The sequence below is a fragment of the Chelonoidis abingdonii genome, chromosome 18 (genome assembly GCF_003597395.2).
Source record: "Chelonoidis abingdonii isolate Lonesome George chromosome 18, CheloAbing_2.0, whole genome shotgun sequence".
NCBI classification, from domain to species: domain Eukaryota; kingdom Metazoa; phylum Chordata; order Testudines; family Testudinidae; genus Chelonoidis; species Chelonoidis abingdonii.
The window spans coordinates 12,020,820-12,039,435 of record NC_133786.1 but is presented as its reverse complement, the minus strand read 5'-3'; the positions used below and the strand labels follow the sequence as shown (position 1 = coordinate 12,039,435).

At 43.5% G+C, this 18,616-nt stretch overlaps 1 protein-coding gene across 4 annotated transcripts in view; it reads left to right on the top strand.

The window, feature by feature from the left end:
- Positions 1-18,616, top strand: part of SORL1 (sortilin related receptor 1) — a 100,284-nt gene that overhangs the window by 61,766 nt on the left and 19,902 nt on the right. For 3 of the 4 annotated variants that reach the window (XM_032802326.2, XM_075073605.1, XM_075073604.1), the window contains exons 26-36: positions 4,364-4,489; positions 4,880-4,987; positions 5,475-5,606; positions 6,795-6,926; positions 7,796-7,930; positions 10,242-10,397; positions 11,117-11,266; positions 12,704-12,832; positions 14,789-14,915; positions 16,932-17,101; positions 17,606-17,718. In XM_032802326.2, coding sequence (XP_032658217.1) covers positions 4,364-4,489; positions 4,880-4,987; positions 5,475-5,606; positions 6,795-6,926; positions 7,796-7,930; positions 10,242-10,397; positions 11,117-11,266; positions 12,704-12,832; positions 14,789-14,915; positions 16,932-17,101; positions 17,606-17,718 — 1,478 coding nt within the window. The remainder of the gene's footprint in view (positions 1-4,363; positions 4,490-4,879; positions 4,988-5,474; positions 5,607-6,794; positions 6,927-7,795; positions 7,931-10,241; positions 10,398-11,116; positions 11,267-12,703; positions 12,833-14,788; positions 14,916-16,931; positions 17,102-17,605; positions 17,719-18,616) is intronic. The other variant, XM_032802328.2, reaches the window with a different exon arrangement.

Sequence of the window (18,616 nt, the reverse complement as noted above, 5' to 3'; positions counted from 1 at the left end):
TGGTGGCAGCGAGATAAGATCCAAGCTGGTAATTAAGCTTGGAGGTTCATGCTAAGCACCCAGATTTTGGACGCTAAGGTCCAGATTTGGGAGAGAGGCTTATGATAGACCCTACAATAACAAACCAAGACAAATGCAAGCAACAGAGGAAATAATTTCAGGGAAACAGATTTTGGTTTTAAATTTCTGTAGGCTTAGGGGAAACCTTTTTGAAATTATTAAAAATAAAAACCTCTCACCAGCGAATGCCCTTTTTGCATAAAGCCCCACAAACATGTTGCTACATGTCCTGTTTTTCACAGGTGCTGCACAACCTGTCAGTTGGAGCTGTGGGTGACCCAGCATGTAAAAATCGGGCCAGGAAACTAATAAGATCATATTCCTGAGAGAATAAGCATCTAGCTTACAATCTGTTGATTTTAGCAACTTAATCACTGCGTTTCTGAAAGTGCTAGCTGTTTTTTGATGTGCACAGTGATTCATCTTTGCTTATATTTGCAAGATTGCACTGATGGAATCAAATCAACGTTGAGGTCATTCATCTGTAGTGCCGTTTACACCTGACAGTGCTTCAAAACTTTCTTAAAAAATTTATCATCACATGGTCTGCCATAAAAACAGGCTTGCCCTACCTGTGAAGATCTGCAAAATAAGGAGGCATAATTGTAACCATTGGTCCTGAAGATCAAGATGTTAACTAATAAGAATACTTCTCCCTGAAAAGTGTTCAGTGGTTACAACATGTACAGATTGAAAATAGGCCAGGTGTGACTGATCTAATTTTACAGCTTGCACTCTGATTGTAACAGTAAAACACATTGCAAAAAAGAAGGATTTTCTTTGCAATTTCTAAACTATTTATCTAAGAGAAGGGATGCTCGGCTCCAGTGGCGAGTGGTCTTCAGCATGGTCTTGCCTCTTTATCTAGCCTTCCAGCTGGACTGTTGAACTGCAAAGAGGATGTAACTTATGCAAAGTTATGTGCTAAGGACCTGACTCTCTTTCACTGACAACTGATTTACACCAGTGCAACTCCGCTAGAGAAAATAGAGTCACTCTGGATTGACACTGGTTATACATCAGGCCTTGAGTTAGTGGACCCAATTCTCTACTCATACATTGGAGTCAACCCAGTGATGACAACAGAATTTACACTAGTGGATATAAGTGAGACGAGTCCTAAGAATATAGTAAAATTCAGTCCACACTTTACATACATTACATCTGCTCTGATATTTTCAGTTAAACAGTCTTCAGGTATCTACACAGTGAAGAGAATTCGAACTGTAGAAGGCCACTTAATCTAGCAGACAAAGGTATAACAACATTTGGTGTTTGGAAGTTGAAGCTAGACAAATTCAGACTAGAAACAAGGTGAACATTTTTGAGGGCGGCTCTAGCAGGTTCCCCCTGGGTGGCACCTGGAACTTGGGTACCACTGAGCCCTCCTGACCCACCAGCCTGGGCTCCCTCTCACATTGTAGTGCTGTGACAAGCTGCAGAGCCCTCCAGCGTGCACTTTCATCAGCATACATACAGGTAGGGACACATCCAGCTGCAGTTACATGCAGAATCTCTGACCAGCCCCTGCATAGGAAGGCTACAGCTAGGGCAACTCCCAGCTCTCCAGGCGCACCCCTCCTGTGGAGTTTAAACACAAAATCACACCGTTTTGTGCTGCACAGGGGACTGTACAGCGTAAGCTCATAAAATTCACCCCCTCCCTCAATGTGGAGAGGAACATGCAACAGCCTTTCCACCTGAGTTATGATTCCCACACACTTCACTTCAACTCACTGGTTTAGATAAAGGAAAAAGAAATTTATTAACTACAAAAGATAGATTTTAAGTGATTATAAGTGATAGCGAACAGATCAGAGCAGATTACCTAGCAAATACACAAAAAACACAAGGTAAGCTTAATATACTAAATAGATTGGATATGAATTAGGAGATTCTCACCCTAAGAGATGATACAAGCAGGCTGCAGATTCTTAAGGGGCAAACTGCACTTGCTTTACAGCTTGGATCTCTAGGTGTTTCATTCACAGGCTAGAAATCCTTTTAGCCTGGGTCTAACACTTCCCCCAGTTCAATCTTTTTTTCTCAGATGTCTCCAGCAGTTTCCTTGTGTGGGAAGTGAAGAACCCCAGATGATGTTACTCCCTGCTTTATATGGCTTACAAAGCTTGGTTCCCAGACCGGTAATACTGACATCCCAAGATGGAGTCCAGAGACATACGGTCTCATCACATGTCCCCCTGTAGAGTCATAGCAGCCATTACTCAGAGGCTGTCTGTAGCATTTTTGGGAAGGCTCCCCTGGTGGGAGATAAGCTTCTCCTAAGGGCTGTTGTTTTTTCCTAATGGCCCATTGCCCTGAATAGGCCCTTCCTCACCCACTATCTAGACTGAAAGCATCTTGTCTAGTGGGCATTACCCAGGTGTAACTATATTTGAAATGGTTACGTAGTCAATATTCATAACTTCCGATACAAAAATGATACATGCGTATACATAGGATGATCACATTCAGCAAATCATAACTTTTCCAATGACACCTCACATGACTTATCTCGCATAAAATACATCATAATTAGGTCGTAATCATATAATAAAATATCACTATGAAGGATATGGGGTGCAGTGTCATGGAGGCTAATTAGCTTATTTAGAGATGTGGTGGATTCTCCATCACTTGAAATCTTTAAATCAAGACGAGCTGTCTTTCTAAAAGATATGCCCTACCCCAAATAGAAGCTATAGGTTAGATGCAGAAATTACTGAGTGAGGGTCTCCAGTCTGGTTACGCAGGAGGTCAGATCTGATGATCAGAATGGTCTCTTCTGGCCTTAAAGTTATGCAGTGTAAATTCCTCAGTGTTTATATGCAGTTTTCCAAACATATATATTTTAAAACAATAAATGTCCTGGTTCTGGATCAAGTTCTGGAGAACTTACTTGAGCAAACTCCCTTGTAAATCAATGGGAGTTATACTTCAACCATAACCACAGAATCTGGATGTATGTAATTACTAAATCCATTACCGAATTTCATCAGTTTCAGGTATATATGGTTGGAACTGTTCAGCTTGGGGATTCCAGTAGTTGGTATTCCAAGTGTGTGGGTGTGAAAGGAGATATCTATTGGTATCGCTCATATCTCATGACTTTCTGAGTGAGAATTACCAAAGGAAGAAGTGACCCTACTTCAAAAAGTGTATTGGTTTTTTAAGCTGAAAGTTGAAATTATCTATAAGAATCACAATTATTTGAGAAACATATCTAACTCAACTGGCCGCATTTATTGCTCTTATCTAAAATCATTACATTTCACAGTGAATACCTAATAGAATATTAGTACCAGATGACTGTAGTATTTTGAAATACCTAGAAGTGCATGTCACTAGCTAGGCTAAAATGTAGTAGCATGCAAATTAATTAAGTCAAATGTTGCTCTTTTTCTAGATAATGAAGAGTATTCTCTCATGTTAGTGGTTTTTCTTTGTTTTGTTTTGTTTTGTTTTTTTAATTTGAAGAGGTATGGCATATAAATTAGGTTCCAAAATGACTTATTTAAAAAAAAATATTTTAGGTGGAGATTTTCAAAGTGGGAGCCTAAGGGAGGTAGATGCCCAAGTTCCATTGATATCCACTGGGAATTGGGTGTCCAGGTCTCCTAGGAAGCTTTGAAAATCCCATCTTAAGTCTAGTTAAGAATATCTTTGAGAACCTAAAATACAAACAAGTTCTCTTTTTTTTTTTTGACACCCAGTGCCAAGTCAGACACTTGTGTGCAGATCCTCCCTGCCAGCAGATGGCAACAGTGCTCAATATCCTCCCCCATATATAAGGAGGAGTGCCAGCTTACCAAGGTTTGTCAGTTGCTGTTCCAGCAAGGACCAGACATCATGACCTTTGCCAGCTGACCCAAAGGACTGAAACGATAAGAAAGGGCTGACTCCAGAGGTCTTAGCTTTAGAAACATTGGTTAACCTCCATAGTCAACCTTAGGAGGTACAGTAGGTTGGTAAGTATTGTCCCCATTCTACAGGTGGGCAAACTGAGGCACAAGAGGATAAGCATGTCAGTAGGCCAGCCAAATAGAACCTGACACCCATTAGAGGATGATAAATCAACATGTACAGTGCCTAGCACAATGGAGTCCTGGCCCGTGACTCTGGCTCCTAGATGCTACCACAGTACAAATAATAATTGTTAATAAGTGTGTATGTGAACATATATTTAAATGTGTCACAAATCAAGAAAAGAAAAGAATGGTGATTTATTTACATGGAGCCCAGTTCGCCGCCTCTTGAAATCAACGAGTCTGTAAATGCTTTCTTTTTTTCTATTTGTTTTCAGCAGTATACCATACATGCGAAGCCTCCAGCTTCCAGTGCCACAATGGGCATTGCATTCCCCAGAGGTGGGCATGCGATGGCGATGCCGACTGCCAGGATGGCTCTGATGAGGACCCTGTCAAATGCGGTGAGAGCTCTCGTCTTGCGCGGGGGGATGACAGTTGTTATTTTCTAACTCATTGGCCTGTCGTCTTATAGAATGGAAACTAGCTCTGTCACTGCAACAGAACAGCAGCAAACTTGGGGAGCATTTAAACCATATCTTTATTGATTGGTTTATTGTGGCACCCACCCAAGACCAGGGCCCCTGTGCATGCACAGTCCCTGCCCCAAAGAGCCTCCAATCTAAACAGATTCTATGGATAAAGGGCGCAGCTGATTCTGAGGTTTTCTGGAGGTTGTTGAGTGCTGCTGGGATTCGGCTACTCGGGATTAACAAACAGAACCAAACTCTAATTCCATTCCTATGGGTTGAAATTCTTCCATACTTAAGGCTGCTTTTTCAAATGAATTTTAGAAAAAAAGTGCAACGGTTTCCAGTGTCCGAATGGAACCTGCATCCCAAATAGCAAGCACTGCGATGGGCTGCATGACTGCTCCGATGGCTCTGATGAAGAGCACTGTGGTGGGTACACACAGGGACTCGGAATTTCCAGCACCAGATGGGTCAGTTGAATAGCACATCCCATCTGGAACAGAGATGAACACCTCATGCTTCAAAGGAAAGCAAAAGCCCCCTGTATAATGTATGTCACCTATGTAGCTCTATAAACAGGGTGGCAGGCGATTCCTTCTTGATATCTACTGCCTATCGCTTTAACCCTGACAGATGACACAAGATAAGCCTGAATAGCTGTATATCCAGCACTAGATAAGATCTAGCCAGTGTATTTGACTCTCTGTAAGTCAGAGAGGGTGGTTAAGTACACATAGATCAAACAACAAAAGAACTTTGTGTACAGGTTGTTACTTCGTATTATTTGTATTACCATAGCATGTAGGAACCTAGTCATGGACCAGGATCACATTGTGCTAGGCAGTGGACAAACGTCTCTTACTGCCATGCACTGAAATGCTGTCATTCTCCCTGCAATCCGTTTTGATTCCCCCAGACCCCCTGTGCACGCGTTACATGGACTTCGTGTGTAAGAACCGGCAGCAGTGCTTGTTCCACTCGATGGTGTGTGACGGCATTGTGCAGTGTCGAGATGGCTCGGATGAAGATGCCAACTATGCTGGGTGCTGTAAGTGTGTCACTAATACCAATAATCTAACAGATACCTAATAACTAGTGCTTTTCATCAGTAGATCTCAAAGCACTTTACAAAGGTCAGTACCATTATCCTCATGAGGGGGACGGAGGCGCTGGACAGTGAAATAACTTGCCTCACATCACTCAGCAGGCCAGTGGCAAAACAGACTAGAAACCCCGGTCTGCAGAGCCCCACCCCAGTCCAGTGCTCCATCCACTAGGCAACACTACTCTGAAGAGATCCCTAAAGGGAATAAATAAGCATCCTTAGGGGCTTAGTGTGTCATTTCCGGACTGTGTCAATGACATACCAAGCCACTTGTATGTTCCTTTAAATCAGGCCCGTTCTGGATGTTAATGATCTGAGTAGCACTTTGTTCACTTTAGAAATCCTGGTTTCTGTTGTTTGCTGTTTCACAAGGGTTGTCTCCAAAATCCAAGCAATTATGTTTTATCCGTGGGATGCTTATAGTCCAAGTTCAATAGGACCAATTATTTCACCAGCGTGTTTGACGAAGCTGGGCTTTTGCCCCATAGGATTCTAACCTGGCTTTTACAGCCAGTGGCTGCTTTGGGGCCAGCGGGTGCATACACCCTATCCCGCCAACCATTCCAGCTGAGTCCAGGTAATGCCACCCAGCTGGAGGAGTGTGTGAGCACAGGGACTACCAGACTGCACCAGTGCTCCATCTAATACTGTATCCTCTCTCCAGTGGCCACTGCCAGAAGCTTCAGAGGAAGGGGCAGGGAAGCCCATAACAGACATTTATGGACTATTCTGCCTGCAGAGGATGTTTCTTCTAAACTCTAGCAGTTAGTGTTTGTTTGATGTCTTGCTGCTGTATAAGGAATATGCTTCAACTCTTTGAAAAGGTGCAGCGGGTGCTTCCTGTGCATCAGCCCCATTCCATCTGCCTGGCCGGAAAGCTGCTTCATCTTTTACAGGTTGCTAGCTGCATTGTCTGTGTGAAGCAGTGCCGGTTATTGCAGGCCGGGTGCACAAGGAACCAGGATCTTGGCTGCCTCTGTGCACTGTGCAATGAGGCAGGCTGGATTCTCTGTGCCCAGCCCTCTCTTCCCCACAGCTAGCCACACTCTGTGCCCTTGGCCTTTGTACTAAAGCTCTCAGAACAGCTGCATTTGACTTTTTATTTTTTCAACGTCGCTTTTTCCCTTTTAGCCCAAGACCCAGAGTTTCACCGGACCTGCGACCAATTCAACTTCCAGTGCCAGAATGGCGTGTGCATCAGTTTGGTGTGGAAATGTGATGGGATGGATGACTGTGGGGATTACTCTGATGAAGCAAACTGTGGTGAGCAGAGAGGATCATTAACCCCTCCTACCCTAGCTCAGTCTTATTTTGAGTATTAACAGCGTTGCCTTCCCCTAGGATACCGAATGATCACCATGGGGAGGACTGCAATCACTTTATAGAGAGAGAGATGGAGAGTGTTTTTTGTTGGTAGATTTCAGTGTTTTAACAAAGGAGATCAGTGTCATTATCGCTATTTTACCATTAGGGAAACAGGCACAGAGCAGTGACGTAGCTTGCTTAAGGCTACCATCCAGTCCAGTGGCAGAACTGCAAACAGAATTTGGGTCTCCTGAATGCCAGTCCCGTGTCTATCCACTAGACTGTGCTGCCTCCCATGACCATATCCATTGAGTCCTTGATAATCTCATATCATAGGCCCTTCTCTATACTATGGCTGACTTGAAGCCATATGTGAGCACATTTGCTGCACATATTCCCAGGCCAGTGCAGACAGGGGTCTGATATCTGAGAGCAGGGTTAGTAATTATTGCCTGCGAGCCTTAGGAAAACACGCACAGCCAACCGCTCATTCAGAGCGTGTTAGCCACGTTCTCCACTCCATTCCCCCCGCCTCAGCTCTTGCCTTACTGTGCGAGATCTGATTTTCAAAGGTCAGCTCCGCGGAGCAGAGGCTGCTTCTATTCCCGTCCATACAGCATCTAGCCCGCTTTGGGTGCTGCGTAAATAACAATAAATAAACCATAGTGGAGACCGTGAGGGATCGGGGTTTGCTTATCAGGAAAACGGCTCTGCGTTGGTGAGCTATGGAGCACCACTAGTCAGGGTTGAGCTGTAGCATGGACAGAAGCTGTGTCACTGAGGAGTCAGGAATGCGGGACCTCCTGACAATCTCCTATCATTGTTAGAAAACCCAACGGAAGTGCCGAACTGCTCTCGCTACTACCAGTTCCAGTGTGAGAATGGCCACTGCATCCCTAACCGGTGGAAATGCGACGAGGAGAATGACTGTGGTGATTGGTCTGACGAGAAGGAATGTGGGGGTAAGAGCAAGGGTGGCTGCTGCCTCAGTTATCTGTTCCATAGATTATAAAGCTAGCAGGGACTGACTGCGCAATCATCTCATCTGACCTCCTGCATAACACAGGCCATAGGACTTCCCGAATTAATTTCTGTTGAACTAGAGCAAAACTTTTAGAAAAACATACCATATCTTGATTTAAAAATTGCCAGTGATGGAGAATCCACCACAATTAGTGGTAAATTGTTCCAAAGGCTAATGACGCTCATGGTTAAACATTTACATCATATGTCCGGTCTGGATTTGTCTAGTTTCAACTTCCAGCCGTTGTTATACCTTCGTCTGTTAGACTGAAGAGCCCATTATCAAATTTTTGCTCCTCATGTAGGTACTTATAGATCAAGTCACTCTTTAACTTTCTCTTTGTTAAACTAAGTAGATTGAGCTCCTTGAATCTCTCCCTCTAAGGCATGTTTTCTAGTCCTTTAATCATCCTCATGGGTCTTCTCTGAACCTTCTCCAATTTATCAACATCCTTCTTGAGTGTGGACTCCAGAACCAAACACAGTATTCTAGCAGTGGTCGCATCAATGCCAAATGTGAGGTAAAAGTCTCTACTCCTACCCAAGAGTCCCCTGTTTATAAGTCCAAGAATCACACCTTAGCCTTAATGGCCACAGCTTCACAATGAGAGCTCATCTTCACTTGATTATTCACCGTGACCCCAAGTCTTTTTCAATCACTGCTTCTCAGGATAGAGTCTCCCCTCTTGTAAGTACGGCCTACATTCTTTGTTCCTCAATATATAATTTTACATTTAGCCATTAAGACACATATAGTTTGCTTGTGTCCAGCTTACCAAGTGATTTTGATTGCTTTGTATCAGTGACCTGTCCTCTTCCTTATTTACTACTCCCTGAATCTCTGTGTCATCTGGAGACTGTATCAGTGATGACTTTATCTTCTATCTAGCCACTCATTTTTAAAATAGCTGATGCATCATAGTTATAGCACTTAGCCCTCTGCTGAGTCCTTATTATTGCCTTGTTCAAGCAGTGAGTTACATTTTTACATGTTTTACATTGATCATAGCACAAAACAGAAGTACCCTGACTCAGTCATTTTTACACCGTATGTTTGTTTAAATAAATGATACAGAAGCTTCCTGTCCAGCAGAGAATCTTAGCACGGTCTACAGACAAGTATGTGCACCCATTTCACATAGTCTGTTTAGAAACCAGGATAGTTAAATTGAAGCAGTTCCCTAGCATCTAAACCGATTTGAGCACGTCCACACTAGGAGGCTGCACTGAGTTAACTGAATTGGTTTCTAAACAGACTTAGTGAAATCAACACGCTTGCAGCATATAGACCAGGCTCATTGGATCGCGTGGTACCGTGTAAGCTGGTGGTCTCTGTGTCTGTTACAGCTCCTTCCCTCAGGCACAATATTGGTTAAGTAGAAAACTCGAGTAACATCAAAGCAATTCCTCTTCCCCACATGGGCTGCAGTCTGTAGAGGTCTTCTCCTTGCCTATTTCTCCTACTAGGAGGAAAACACACCCTTCCCTTAAATCCCTGCTAAGTCGTGTGACAGACAAGTAAGCCCTTCACGCTTTCCTGGTTGTTTTATTTGATCACACAAGGCATCGGGGCTGTCTTGATTAAGGCCCCAATGCTGAAATCAGATTTGTTTATGGAAAAACCTTCATTTCAGTGGAACTTTGGGTTTATATAAGGGTCCTCCCAGGCAGATCTGATTTGCGGGACCATGGCTTTAGCATGTGGAGAGGGTTTCTGTGCCGAGCCAGAATGCATACTTGGTCTATGTTGACCTACTGGAGTTGTCTGCGTTGACCAGACTGTGGCTTGTCTGTATCCACTTATGGGGAGGGTACATAGAAGCAGGCCCATGTATACTGGAAGCTGCTACTGGGAAATGTCTACTGAAAACCTAGGGAGCAATTGAATAGTCTGCATCCTGGAGGGACAGAGGCTGCAAAGCTCACTGCAATCACTGTGCACCTTCCAGCACTTAAAGTGGTACTGCCCTTTAAAAAACACATGAATAAGATGCATCACTGTGTTTTCACCCTTGAGTTCCTGTCCTTTGACAGCAGCTTTGTTTTATGTTTAGGTCTGGCTCTGAGAGCCACCTTTGTGCAGTTAGAATAAAAATACTGCACTTGTGAAGTATTCTCCATCTTTCTCCTTTTCCAACTGATATCCTGGGATTTTCCCTTTCGGTCTCCTAGGAACAGGAAAAGCTTTTAGCACATAATCAGACGTAGGAACATGTCCAGTAAGATCAACGCTCACTGGTTTATTTTTAGGTTCACAGATCCTTCCCTTTACGACATCTGCCCCAGTGACATGTTTACCTAACCACTTCCGTTGCAACAGCGGCACCTGCATCATGAACAGTTGGGTTTGCGATGGATATCAGGACTGCACAGATGGCTCAGATGAGGAAGCCTGCCCTACTTTATGTAAGGTTTTCTCCTCCCTTGCCGCTTTGTTTTACACTCAGCGGTGATTATTCCCTGCAAAGGTGTTCCTGAGAAATCCTCAAATGTAAATGTTAGAAGACTTTGGCCACACTATATGCTGGGGTAAAAGGTGCCGCTCAGTTCACTCACGTGGAGTTGCACCCACTTGAATCAGGAGAGAATTCGGCTCGCTCACCCTGAATTCTGAGAATTAATAGAAATATTTGCCACGGAGCAGTGGCTGCTAAGAAAACACATCTCTGTCCCAGCTCAGACTAGGCTGTTACATGCTTGCAGCCATAACACTTTCTGATTGTGTTTAGGAAGAGACACCTGAGACTTTCAGGTAGTTGGACGGGAGCATGCCACAGTAGATTCCTTTCCAGACTTAGAAAAGCCTGAGCATATGCCAGTATCCCCATTTGTAGATTGACTTTAGAGTAGCAGGCCAGCTTTTGCACTGCAACCCAAGAAGCACTGAGGAGAACTGGCCCTGGTCAGGACATGTGGGATTTGGATAAGGGAGGCAGCAGTGGATTTAGTTACTTTATACAGGAAGAGGCTGCCATCTGGTGGAGTGGGGAGATGTGAACTGATTCTGAACTAGAGGAAACAATAGACAACTCGGTCTGTCAGTCAGTGCCATTGCTCAGGCGGGGGTTCTGCTATTGCTTGTGTAGTTTGCTGACTATTCTCTTCTTCCTCCTCTTGGTTCCCAGTACCCAACGTAACTGTGACTTCCACCACCTCTCTCAGCCGGTGCAGCAGGTTTGAGTTTGAGTGTCAGCAGCTGAGGAAGTGCATCCCTAACTGGAAGCGATGTGATGGCCTGAGAGACTGTCAGGATGGCACGGATGAAATGAACTGTCGTAAGTGCTCATTTCTCACAGGCTGAGCGGTGCTTTAGCTCTCCCTGAGCAAGGCTTTCTTTAAAGACCAGACCACAGCAAAAATCGCATCTGTGCAAGCGGAATCCGTGATAGTGCTATGCAATGAGTAATGCAGTGTAATGCATTTGGTGCGGTACTAATGTAAAAACAGATACACACTTATTAGCCGTATTACGGTAGAGCCTAATTTAGATGCTGTACAGAGTTAGTGAGAGATGGTCCTTGCCCCCATAAAGCTCATTATCTCTGTAGACAAGGTAACAAAGAGTAGAAGTGGAAACATGCAGAGAGAGAGGAAGTGACTTGCGTAAATTCACACAGCAGGTCAATGGCAGAATAAAAAGTAGAGCCCAGTTCATGTAACTCTTAGCCTAGTGCTCTAACCACTAGACAAGACTGCCTCTATATATTGCTTTAACATCAGAGAATAGCACTGGTATGTTGGGGAAAGACTAATGCTTGGGTGTCTATGCCTCACTCCTATTGGAAAAATACGTTTTGAGTGAGACTCAGTTTGTGTCTGTTTATAACATCATACCCCTGACAGTGTTATATGAGTTGATCAGAAAACATTAATTAAAACAGGATGGTAGTTGGTAGCCTCATAGTGTGATATTGCTCTCACTGAAGTCGGTGGGAGTTTTGCTATTGACTTCATTGGCAGCAGCGTCAAATTCTTGCTGGCCTGGTGTGAAAATGTGATAAGCATATGAAAAACAATACAAAGACGGACGTCACATTCAAAATTCATTCTGCTGGGAAATATATATGAATATAAAGTATAGATAGAAAGATATAGCACCAGATTTTCAAATGTGCTCAGAGAACTATAGGAGCTGCTGGGTGCTGAGCACTTTTGAAAATCTGACTCAGTGTTCGAGAATTGGGCTTCGAGACTCAAAACAAACTTTTGGTCACCTTTTTTAGGTGCCAGACTGCCATTTTGCCTCAACTTCCAAATTTGAAAATTAAGCTCAGTCCCTTCATCTATAGAGAGATACATTAAAATGTCTGTTTTTGTGCTAAAAGCTCACAATAAAACCATTACCTGTCACTTGTTTTTTTTTTTTGAAATTACTGTTTTATGCAACTGAAAATTAGTCTCTTAACTTCGGAATGCAAAATGAAACCCTCCTAGAGCATCCTAGTTACCAGCATGATTAGTGACTGATACTCTGTCACGCCATTCACTGCAAAAATCTCAGCAAGATAGTCTAATATGAAAGTAGTAACAACAACAATTATAAATTCTGCACTGGGATCGCTTTATCCATAAACAGGATGCAGCCACCTCTGCAGTTCAGTATGGCTGCGGTTTAACGGTGTGCTTGACAGCACTGTGCAACATGATCCGGACAGGAAATTTGTAAATGAGCTCTCCTGCTTTGACTCATGCAGTGCTTTTCTCTCTTCCAGCAACTCACAGCTCACTATCATGCCCTAACGGTTATAAATGTAAAGATGAGGAAGCCTGTATCATGACAACAGAACGGTGTGATGGATTTCTGGATTGTTCAGATAGTAGCGACGAGAGAAACTGCACCGGTAAGTAAATGCGCTATCACAAAAGTTCTCGCATTTTCCATAGCACAGACCACGTTATAATACAGACATTGTCTCAAGGGTGCCTGTCCTTCCTTCACAATCACCTTGATCACCCCTCCTTTGTTCACAGTCCTATGGTCCATCTCCCCTCCTGCTCACAGTCAGACACCTCCCTTCCTGCTTTCACACACACAATGTCCTTCAATGCAGCTACAGCAATTGCAGACGTAGGCAAATAGCATTAGTCGTTTAGTGTCACACAAATACAGGACTTCCCCTGATTAGCACAGCCAACAAGTGGGTACATTTTTGCAAGCACCTGCCCCCTGTGTCCTGTTTTAAAAACATATCCCTGGGACCACAGGCATAGAGCTAAGCTCCTTCGCTCCCCCACTTGCAATTCCTCCCATGCCCTCCATCATTAGCCCTGGAGCCAGATATGTTACACTTTGATTGGAAGCCCTGGTCTGTTCTGGGTAGATAATAACAATGTTGATCACTGTCTTTTCCATGCTGTGGGATTCAGCCATTTTCCCAGTAAACTGCTTGGGGTACTGAACATCAAGCAGTTTGTAGCTCTTTAACTAAATATTGATTCGGAGAAGCAGCCCAGACTGGGGGCCAAGGAGCTCCTGAGACCCACAGCTGGGCTGGAATGCTGAAGTGAGGCGAGAAAGCCTTGCTTTATCTTGCTAGACTTGCTGCTGCTGGTGCCTCCCCCGTGAGCTGGCAGCCTCACTGGTATAATTTTCTGCTGATTAGGAAAGTTCATCAGGAGCAGCTCAGAGCTCTCTGTTTAGTTTTCTTAATAAACTGGAAATAAAACCAGTGGGCTCAGTAGGGCCCTGGGAGCGGAGCTGGGGTCCACAGCTCAGAGGCCTGGCAGCTAAGCAATGAGTCGGGGAAATGGGACACAGAGCGGGACAAACTGCACATAAAGGGGAATAAGGTGGCCCACAGATATAGGGGAGGGTTGTATTTGCAGGGGATCACATACAGGAGCAGTGAGTGGAGACTGTGGAACTACCAGATGGTGGGTAGCTATGATAACACTACTAGGGCTTTCCAGCTAAGGATCTCAAAATAATTCATGAAAAGCAGGCGATTAAGCCTCATATGTTTCAGATGGAAAAGTGAAGCACAGAGACAGGCAGGGCACTAGCTAGAATTAGAAACGATGTTTCCTGGTTGCAAGTCCCCCGTTGAAGCCGCTAGAGGGCGCTGCCTTCCACAGAGGCCAGCTGTAGAGCTGATTGGCAGCCAGGCTCACTCCGACATTGAGTCTCACACACATTCTCCAACAAGGAGAAAGAAGCAGGTGACCTAAAGGAATAAATGACACTGTCTGAACATTGAGCACCAGCTATCCGTCTAGACGCTTACGCAGCCCTCAGCGCTGTATTATCCAAGTGTCCCACAAACATCAGTGAATGGATCCTCCCAACATGCCTGTGCGGTAACGAAGCGCAATTTTCCTCTTTTTTACAAGTGGGGAAACTGAGGCATGGAGCAACTAAATGACTGGCCCAAGGTCACAGAGGGAGACTGCAGCAAAGTGAGCTACAGAACCCAGCTCACCTGAGTCCCACTGTCTTGACCCCAAGACCAGCCTTCTTCACCAGCCTCCGTGTTCTAGGCATTATAAAGAAAAGTGTGCAGAACAAGTCCATGCCCCAGACAGTTCAAAAGCTTCGAAGAGATTCATGACCTAGATGTGTTCCACAAGTAGAGTAGTGACTCCCAAGATCAGACTGGTGCGAAGGGCCACTCCAGGACCATTAGTGCTCTTCTGAACTATTTCAGACAGTGCTTTTTCCATGGGCACTAATTATTTAAGTGTATGCTTCAGTCTATAGCTATATGCGATGATTGTGCTACGTAACCCTTTACCCCCTATTCTGTAAAGCACTGCTTTTATTTTCCTCTCTAAAATAATATTTTCTGTTATCTGCTTAGATGACACAATTGTGTACAAAGTCCAGAATCTCCAGTGGACGGCTGATTTCTCTGGTGATATCACTTTAACATGGGCCCGACCTAAAAAAATGTCCTCAACATCTTGTGTGTATAATGTCTATTACAGGTAAATTGCATGAATCTTGATTATCTTTTTATTTAATGAAACGTGAGTAGAACTAAGTTCATTGTGACTACTTGTGTATAAAAGCAGGGTAGATAAAATTCTATGATTCTTTCATTTAAATCAGATTTTTTTCGATTTTGTTATTTAAATTATAAGTTCTTTTTGTTTAAAATGAAATCTGAATTTAATACAAAATATGTTAAGGCCTAAATTTATTATAATTGCTTAAAATATTTAAATACAATTTTATTACAAAATAAATATGATTAATCCATGAGCCTCTATCAAAAACTTTGGAGTTAAAAGCTGCTTTTCTGTACTAAGAAAATGAGGGGAAAACACCTAACTTGAGGTCAGGCTTTATAAATAAGCTCAGGCTAAGTAACACAGAAGACAATCTCATTTTCAAGAAGCTCTGGAGAGACAAGGCCCTTAAGGGCCAGTCACTTTCACTTAGGCATATATGAAAATTTTCCCAGACTGACCTGAAATAATGTTTAACCAACTGACTACCCAGCTGACCCCTATGTTTAATAAATCACTTAGTTGTAAATGTGAAACATGTTTTGATAAGAGAATTTTATGCATCCAAAATATGCAAGGTTGCTTTGTTTAATAAAAATATTTATATATGCCGTTGTGTGTATTTAGTTAAACTGCAGTTTCCATCCTCATCATAAGCAAAACGTATCAAGTAATTAAGCAATACATCTTTTACCATTTACTAACATATACAGTAAAGAAGAATCTGAAAATATTAAGCTATATAATTGCTTAAATAAATGTATATATTTATAGTGTGGCCCCTGGATAGCAAAAAGATGTACCAAATCTAATGTAAAAGCTCTATTTTGTTGTAAATCAACATGTTTTAACCATTATATCAACCAATGAGAACGTACCTCTCTTTAGAAAATAAGTGATGTACAAATAGAAAAGTTGATTAAAATTGATTATTTAAATCACTTCGTTTTAAATCAGTCCACCCTGGTTTAAAGGTAGGCACTCTCTTAAGCACCTTGTAAAGTCAACTTAAAAATCTCATTTCTTTTTTGCCCATTATTGTTATCAACAAGACTTGAAATGGCTTTAGCTAAAAGAGATTACAGAAAAATTATTTGTGTCTATGTTTTTCAGATTGTTTACCTTGTGCATTTGCCAGCATTTTCTAAATTCATACTTTCTAAGGCCAGAAGAGACCATTGTGATAGCCTAGTGATACGTCCTGTATAACACGTCCCACAGAACTTCCCCAAAATAATTAGTGTGTGAACTAGATCATATCTGTTTTTTAACAAGCCAGTTGTGACATAAAAAAACTGCCAGTAACGTAGAATCCACCATGACCCTTGTATTTGACTAGCTTCAATTTCCAGCCATTTGTGTATAGTCAGTTTCCCCTTTTGTTTGTTTAGGCCAAGGGTCAGCAACCTTTGGCACGTAGCCCGTCAGGGAGATCTGCTGACGGGCCTGGACAGTTTGTTTACCTGCAGCGTCCGCAGGTTCGGTCGATCACACTGGCCACGGTTCGCTGCTCCAGGCCAGTGGAGGCTGCAGGAAGCGACGGCCAGCACATCCCTTAGCCCGCTCCTTCCCACAGCCCCCACTGGCCTGGAACGGTGAACCACGGCCAGTGGGAGCTGTGATCGGCTGAACCTGAGGTCGCTGCAGGTAAACAAACCGTCCAGGACCGTCAGCAGATTTCCCTGATGGGTTGCCTGCCAAAGATTGCTGATCTCTGGTTTAGGCCTTTGTATAGGACTGAGCAACCATGAGAGAAGAAGTGTCAAGAAGTTAAGGCAGTGTGTAAAAAAATTGAGAAAGTGGCAAGTGTAAAACTTTCAATGACGTTTAACTCATATTTTGAAGCAAACTAGCTTTAAGTTAATGGTGTCCCTTAAACAAACAAAAGCAGGCCTTTAAAGTGTCGTTAGATGATGAGTGCTCTTAGAACACGCTAACACCTCCGGCTACAGAAATACCTCCTGAGTTCAGTGGTTTTATTCTCTCCCACAGGATGGTTGGCGAAAGCATTTGGAAAATGTTAGAAACTCACAGCAGCAAAACAAACAGTGTCTTAAAAGTCCTCAAGCCAGATTGCACCTATCAGGTGAAAGTTCAGGTCCAGTGCCTCAGCAAAGTGTACAACACCAATGACTTTATTACTCTGCGAACACCAGAGGGATGTAAGTGGTCTTTGCATGTTCTGTTCTGAGTTCTTGGGTGTGTAACACTTCTGATCCGTCAAGTAGCCACAGCACTGTGCTTCCACATAAGAGAAGATGGAGGAGTGTTTTCTGAATAGCATCCCCCACCTTTTTGCAGAAGGCAAGACAACAGAGCCTCAGCTGTTGACTCTACTGGAGCCAGATTGCACCCTCTAGTTACAGCATCTCTAAGGGATGAATGACACACATTCAGAACGTGGGTCCTCTCCTCGCAGGTCTGAACACAGAAGGCAGCCTCCCACATGTGGGTCTCCGACTTCCCACGAGCAATAGGTTGTTAGTCGCCCCTTCCGCTTGACCTTGCCAAGGGCACTCTGCTGGCTCTGTGGTGTGACCAAGCTCCAGTAGGGAATAAGCTGCTCACTAATATCTGGACACTTGTTCTTGGCTTTTTTCCCTTAGGATTCTAATGAACAGACTCCTGTGGCCAGTCTGTCACTAACTCCCTTGTTTCTTTGGTAGTACCCGATCCTCCTCTTCATCTTCAGCTGTCCCTAAAGAAAGAGCTGGAAGGCGTGGTGATCGCCCGCTGGGCTCCGCCCATTTCTGCCCATGGCCTGATCCGAGAGTACATCGTAAGTCTTATTCTGCGACTTGTTCTGCAGTCAAGACCCAAAGCTAAATGGGAGCCTTGCAGCGCAGCAGAAGGAAGGATTCCTTCCTCACTGCAAAGGGTCTCAATGGTTTATGGCTGTAGGAATTTGACCCTTCTGAACAAACCTATCTGCAGCTGTTCACTCATGGTGGAAGTCACATCTGTGCAAGGCTTGGCCACCACCTTAAGTTCCACAGGGGCCTATTTTATGCACTTAAGTGAGGCCAAAGTGGCCAGAGGTATGTTTCACCCCCAGTGCATACATATCATCTGCAGGAAGCTTCTGCACTACTCAAGGCCTTCACATGGCCTGTGTGAGCCCCTTTGCACAGAGGTCCCGATTCAGCAAAGCAGTTAAGCACATGTTCAACTGTAAGCATTGATTGAATCTCATTTAAATCAATGGGATTTAAACATATGCTAAAATGTTTTCCTGAATTATTACAGTTAGTTATTACTTGTATTAGTGTAGCACCTGGGAGCCCTAGTCATCAACAAGGATCCTATTGTGCTAGGCTCGGTACAAACACAGAGCAGAAAGAACGTCCGTGGCCCCACAGAGCTTACAATCTGTAACTGGAAATTAGAGTGAATGGCAGCTCAGTTAACTTAGATTGTGAGCGTGTTCTTCGACCATTACCTACTTTCTCCATGATGAGAGACTGAGTCCAAACAGGAGCAGAAGATACAGTGCAGTTATTGCAGAGATCATGTAAATATTTTTTCCAGGTCCATTACAATAACAAGGAAGATGAATAAATGAGTTGAGGGGCAGATGATGGAAAATTGAGTTTTATTGGGGAGCTCAGGCAAAATTGCCTCTATACATACAGCCACTGAAATTCCAGTTCAGATTTAATGATGCAAGAAAGCCTGCA